The sequence below is a fragment of the Zingiber officinale genome, chromosome 8B (assembly GCF_018446385.1).
Source record: "Zingiber officinale cultivar Zhangliang chromosome 8B, Zo_v1.1, whole genome shotgun sequence".
Classification (NCBI taxonomy): domain Eukaryota; kingdom Viridiplantae; phylum Streptophyta; class Magnoliopsida; order Zingiberales; family Zingiberaceae; genus Zingiber; species Zingiber officinale.
In genome coordinates this window covers 41,257,919-41,264,795 of record NC_056001.1, presented here as the reverse complement: position 1 = coordinate 41,264,795, position 6,877 = coordinate 41,257,919, and the positions used below count along the sequence as shown (strand labels likewise).

Below are 6,877 nucleotides of genomic sequence, written 5' to 3'. Positions count from 1 at the left end.
GAACGAATATAAAATCAATTAATTTATCAAATTAATCAAACATTTTTTTATCTGCATTAAGTTAAAATAATAATTATAAATAAAAAACAAAAGGAAAAATATAATTATCGGAAAACTCTGTCTATCTACCAGGAGAACTTATGTCAACAAGGAAAATAATATATATATTGTTTCTTTTAATTATGATTACGATGAATTAAATATTTATTTTTGAATTAAATATTTATTTTTGTTCGCTACAAATAAAATAAGCGAATTTAGTGCTATACTTTAATTTTTGGAACTATGATTCAAAGGAAAGAAATCGTGGAGTTGAAATAACTCACTCAGAACACCTTTTAAAAGATTACGTGGTACTATTAGATCGAATAAATCTTTTTCGAATAAATACTCAGATGTTTGTGAACCCTCGGGTACTGTCATATTTAATGTTTGTTCAATTACTCTTTTTACTCACAAATGTAATGGTTGCATTAGGTCCAGCAATAATGATATCCCCTAACATAACAAAACTGTTAATATTGAACAATTGAATCAGATAATTGAGTTGTAATATATCAGTAGATTCGACCGATGATGTTTCTATTTTTTATCAGTAAATTTGATTTAACCGATTTTTTCTCACCTACATCGAATACTTACAGTTTATTATAATTATATCCTAATAAAGCCTAGCAATGTATTTCAATTAAATAAGTTAATGCTAAAACTATCTTAGTAATAAAAATTACTTATTCATCTGGTTAACTATTTCACTTTGCACCCTATTTTTGTCAAAACTGTTACTTAAGCTATATATGTGACAATCAATCTGAAGCCATTCCTCTAAGGGTGAAATGGATTAAATTTGAAAAGTCCTTAGGGAAAAATGTATATTTAAAAATCAGGAATGCCAAATTGAAGTTTTCTAAACTTTAGAAGCCAAAGTGAAATTTATTTTCTCTTTTCGAATGAGTTCGGTGACCCATCCTAAAAGGCTAAAACTTACGACAAGTACTAAAATTGAATTATAATTTCATTGAAGATTTAAATGCTATTTTATTTAATTATTATGCCTTAAAATTAATTTCCAAAATCACGTTTGACGACAGGATCTGCCGACAGCAAAGCGAATCTAGCGGCGGCGGCTGTCGCCGTCACAGTGGTCAAAAAGATCTATTTGTCCCCCTCGCTGCACCGACACCATGCAATCCACCGGGAAGCGCGACACGCGTCCAATGACGCACCAGGACGCGCCCGCGATGCCGTTGATTTCTACTTTCCGGGGCCAACGGTCAAAATCTGCTGCCGCACGTCACATGGGCAGCACGTGCCGCAGGCCATGTCCATCAAAAACTGAAGGGAATAAAAATAATGAAAGAAAAAGAAGAAAATTGACTTTATTATATTATATTTTTATTATTTCGAACACCCTTATTTGTAGGATCTTTGCCATGCTTTTCGAGGACAATGATAGATACATGGGCATTCCTTTGAATTTGATTTTAATTTTAGTGAGTTTTATCTCTACTTTCTCATCTTCATGAAAATGTTAGTCAATAAGGTCACCTTGGTAAATGATACTAATTAAGTTGACAGGAAGAAGCTTCTCTAAACCCTAAGCAGCACTCTAAGCTATTCGATGAGGAGCTTCGACTTGTTGCAAATAGAGCAAACTAACACAGCTATAAAGTGTCCCCCTTCCACCAATTTTACACTATGACGTTAGCTTCTACCAAATTCATGTACAAGCGCCACTCACCCGCCGGCACAAATAGGTGAATTAGAATTGAGTTAAGTCAAGTAGGCCCGAGTGAATTGGACCTAACCTCGAACCTATTTGAACCAAGAGAAGTGGGCTACTTTTCAGCCCATTTATAGAGGCCCACTTATGTTACTACACCATGAGGAAAGCCCACTTGAATTGAGAATGGGCCGAGCCAATGACGAGAGTTTAAAATGTTTGTATTTTAAGATGAAGGCAAAAACTATTAAAAACTATTAAAAAAAAAAAAAAAAAGGAGAGAGTTGACAATTCTTTACCCAACAGAAGGTAGCCAATCAACTTGGAAACCCTAAACGAAATCACTTGGGGATGTCAATCTCTGCAACTTGCCCAAACTTATTAGGGTTTTTAATTGAAAGCAAATAATTAAGTCAAGCACTTTGGACTTCTCATCCACTGACAGATTCTTAATTAAGATCCAAGAAAGAAAAACCTGCACCATCAACTTTGCTTAATTCAGCTGCATGTTCTTTCAATACTAGTTATTGTTTTTGACTGCAGCAGCCAGTTAATTAGCACATGGAGCTGCAAATTAAACTAATGGTTTTTTTTTTTTTTTTTTTTGCTTCGAGTCTGACTCTGTCTGCAGCTTGCTGTGTGTTAAATTAATGGCAGAATTAGGTCGGATCTAGTCCTTTTGTCTTGCCTGTGAATAGCATGAGATGCTTAATTTGCAGAGCGACTTGGGTGTCAGAAACTGAGGGTTAGGGTTTAGATTAAGATTGGATTAATTAGGTTTGGAGTTGTGGGATCGAGGAGGACAGGAAGAGAGGTGACACGTCGGTTTGCTAATGAGATGGACGACCAGCGAGAGACAGCCCAGGCATAGCGTCAGCTCCATTGGTGGAGCTTCTTCCGGGAACCCCCATGCGACAACCGCGGAGGCACAACGACTGGTGATCAAGTTTGAGGGTTTAATTTGGAGGGTGCTAGTTTAGGGCAATTTAGGGTATAGTGAAGGTGTTTAGACCTACACAAGAGAGTGACATGCATGGCTACTGGTGATTAATTAAGTTTGAGGGTTTAAAGGGTACTAGTTTAGGGCAATTTAGGTGGACCTACAAATAACTATTAATGATCATTGATCAAGTGATAATCTAGGAGCCCCACCCCCCCCAAGAAAGTGCAACGCTCAGATGAACGTCAAAACCAAGATGTAGTCAGCAAGAGGACTAGCCGAGCGGAAGTCCATACAGGCCGATCGGTCAGAAGAATTCGCCGATCGACCGGAAGAATTCAAGAAGGATTGGGTTAGCCTGTAGCGCACCGAAACCAAAGTCACTCACGTCGTTCGGATCTGATATATTCATAAGGGGTCAGGGAATTGGCTGGTCAGGACGATCAAGGGAAGTTCAATCAGACTAGCGGTCGACAAATTAGACGGGGGATACGTTCCAACATCTTCTTGGGAGTCAATGTCGCTGGCTGACGACGCTGATTGATAGAAAATCGTACGGAAGAAGATTTCACCGCCTTGACAGAGATGCGTTCGCCCCGTTATAGTAAGACGTCAGGGACCCTTTCCCGATATCAGCTTCTAGGGAAATTTTGGGAATGCGCGTCTGCCCGGGAAGTGTGCAGTCAGCCCGCCGAGACTCTATATAAGGGGAGAGGTGGCCATCCGCGGAGGTAGGCGCAAACGTCTTGGAAGCACCACTACTCACTTCTTTACTTACTCTATTTTCTTCTTCGGCTGTTGTGTAACTTGATTGTCGGAGGACCGTCACGGGGAACCCCTTCCCGGCTTGACACTAACGACTTGTGATTGCAGGAGGGGAGCACTTTCATCGCAGACGAAGACCCACGTCACGTTACTACCCAATGGCTGTCTACTCAGCTTCAGGGCAGAATCAATCGTGTTTGAGGGTTTAAAGGGTACTAGTTTAGGGCAATTTAGGGTATAGTGGAAGTGTTTAGACCTATACAAGAGATATGACTACTTGTGATCAAGGTAACAAAAGATAAATATGTTAAATCACATATAGCTATTAATCTTTGGAATAGTGATTAGCACATAAGAAAGATATTTACCTCAGACATCATGGTGGCAACACCTCATACGCTAGTCACTAGAGACCTCATGACTATTTATGATCAAGTTTGAGGGTTTGGAGGGGTGTTAGTTAGTTTAGGTCAATTTAGGGTGTAATGAAAATATCTAGTTATGATTTTTTTTTTCCTTCCCATTTTACGTTGTTCTACTTCTTATCGATCGTATTAACATCGTACGATAAAATAATAAACACTTGACAAATTTTTAATCATTGATATAATTTCAAATTTATAGGTTCGAATTGCAATTCATTTTTTTTCATCAATTAGATTAAGCTAAACTGCAGGGAGCTTTAGGCAAATTTGCATGAAATCGCCTCTACGAGACACACGATTCTGACGAGTTTAATCTGGATCGTTTATTTATTTATTTTGGAAATAATTTTTTAATCATATTTTAAAAATAAAAATGATATATATTTACGTTCTGTTTGTAGAACTGGAACAGAGTCATCTCTCGCTGCTCTCTCCACCTCGCCGGCGGCCATGATCAACGGCAAGGACATCTACGATGTGCTGGCGGCAGTGGTTCCGCTGTACGTGGCCATGATCTTGGCCTACGGCTCCGTCCGGTGGTGGAACATCTTCACTCCCAACCAGTGCTCCGGCATCAACCGGTTCGTCGCCGTCTTCGCCGTCCCCCTGCTGTCCTTCCACTTCATCTCCATCAACAACATCTACGCCATGAACTTCCACTTCATCGCCGCCGACTCCCTTCAGAAGCTCGTCATCCTCCTCGCCCTCTTCCTCTGGCACAACCTCCTCCCGAGCCGCTTCCTCCGCCCTGGCAGCGCTGGCGGCGGCCTTGATTGGAGCATCACCCTCTTTTCCCTCGCCACCCTCCCCAATACCCTCGTCATGGGCATCCCCCTCCTCAGTGCCATGTACGGCGAGTTCTCCGGCGGCCTCATGGTTCAGATCGTGGTGATGCAGAGCGTGGTGTGGTACACGCTCATGCTCTTCCTCTTCGAGTACCGCGGCGCGAAGGCGCTCATCGCAGAGCAGTTTCCGGCCGACATCGCCGGATCCATCACCTCCTTCCGCGTCGACTCCGACGTGATTTCGCTGAACGGCCGGGAGCTGCTGCAGACCGACACCGAGATCGGCCGCGACGGGAAGCTCCACGTCGTCGTCCGCCGCTCGAGCTCCTCCATCGTCGCCGCGCGCTCCGCCGCCGCCGCCGCCGCGTCGTCGCAGAACAACTACAACAACCGTTCCGCGGCGTCCGCCGGCATGACGCCGCGCGCCTCCAACCTCACCGGCGTCGAGATCTACTCGCTGCAGTCGTCGCGCGAGCCCACGCCGCGCGCCTCCAGCTTCAACCAGACCGACTTCTACGCCATGTTCTCCAGCAAGGTCACCAGCCCGCGCGCCGCCGCCGCCGCCCCCGAGGACGACCAACAAAAGCCGTCCGCCGGCGGCGGGAAGCACAGCATGAGCGGGAGCCGGAGCGGAGACTTCTTCAGCTCCGCCGCCGCGTACCCTGCTCCCAACCCTGTCCTCTCCGGAATCACCAACAACGGCACCACCGGTGTTTCCGGCGGAAAAAGGAACAACAAAGAAAGCGGCACCGCCACGCCCCACAACGCCAGCAACAACAAAGAGCTCCACATGTTCGTCTGGAGCTCCAGCGCTTCCCCCGGATCGGAGGCGAATCTAAGGAACGCCGTGAACAGAGCAGCCTCCGGCGGCATCATGGACCCTTCCAAAATCGCCGCCCGCTTCCAAGAAATCCCAACTCCCAAAGGTACACCACCAACCGCCACCCCTCTTCTTCGCCGTTCATCTCATAAATCCACCCTCCGCAATCAGGCGACGTGGACGTAGAAGACGGCCTGAAGGCCGGCAAGTTCCCAGCGAACGGATCACCGTACGTGGCGGCGCCGAAGAAAGCGGCGGCGGAGCCTGGGCTGGTGGAGGGCGGCCACCGGATGCCGCCGGCGAGCGTGATGACGAGGCTCATCCTCATCATGGTGTGGCGGAAGCTGATCAGGAACCCCAACACCTACTCCAGCCTCCTCGGCCTCATCTGGTCGCTCGTCTCCTTCAGGTCAGGTCATTCATCAACTCCACGCGATCTCACGATCAACTAAAAATGTGTGAAAAATCCAGGTGGAACATCGAGATGCCGACGATAATCAAGGGATCGATATCGATCCTGTCGGACGCAGGATTGGGAATGGCCATGTTCAGTTTAGGTAAAAGATTCATTTTTAATTAATTTGCTGAAGAACACTAAAATGTTTTTTTGTATACTAATTTTATCAAAATGATTTTTTTAGGATTGTTCATGGCATTGCAACCGAAGATCATTGCGTGCGGGAACGCGGTGGCGGCGTTCTCGATGGCGGTGAGGTTCCTGACGGGACCGGCGGTGATCGCAGCCACCGCCATCGCCGTCGGGCTCCGAGGAGTTCTGCTCCATGTCGCCATCGTGCAGGTACGGAAAAAAATTAAGATTTGAAATTTAAAAATTACAGTAAATTATTTTCATTAATTATTTTTTTCCTGTTTTTTGATAAATATATATATATATATATATTCAGGCAGCTCTTCCTCAAGGCATTGTTCCATTTGTATTTGCCAAGGAGTACAATTGCCATGCTGACATCCTCAGCACTGCGTAAGTAATAACATAATTAATTTTTGTTTTCATTAATAAAACATTTTTTTAAAAAAATTACGATATTAATATTTCTTAATTACGTTGGCATTCAGGGTTATCTTTGGCATGCTAATTGCGCTCCCCATCACCATCCTCTACTACGTTCTTCTCGGAGTATAGAGAGCTTATAGCTTCGAGAGAGGAAAGGAAGTGACAGTGATTAATTGATTAATTAATTAAGGTAGTCCTGATTAATTAATTTGATTAGGATTTAATTTGCTCGATTATTATTAGTGTGAGAGCTGATGATGCATGCATGTGAGGAGTATTAGAATATATATTAATATATAAACCTTGTTTTTTTATTAATTATTTTGGGATGTGTGACAGTGTGAGTGCGTGAATTGGCAACTCAAGATTTATTTTTTTTACAAAAAAATATATAAATTTAATTG

The 6,877-nt window shown here is 43.7% G+C and overlaps 1 protein-coding gene across 1 annotated transcript; it reads left to right on the top strand.

The window, feature by feature from the left end:
• Positions 1–4,276: 4,276 nt before the first annotated feature.
• LOC122014968 (auxin efflux carrier component 2-like) lies at positions 4,277–6,769 on the top strand. The gene is made up of 6 exons (XM_042571539.1): positions 4,277–5,564; positions 5,630–5,867; positions 5,930–6,015; positions 6,100–6,257; positions 6,364–6,440; positions 6,536–6,769. The coding sequence occupies exons 1-6, from the start codon at positions 4,304–4,306 to the stop codon at positions 6,600–6,602; spliced, it is 1,887 nt and encodes a 628-aa protein (XP_042427473.1). The 5' UTR covers positions 4,277–4,303; the 3' UTR covers positions 6,603–6,769.
• The last annotated feature ends 108 nt before the right edge of the window (positions 6,770–6,877 follow it).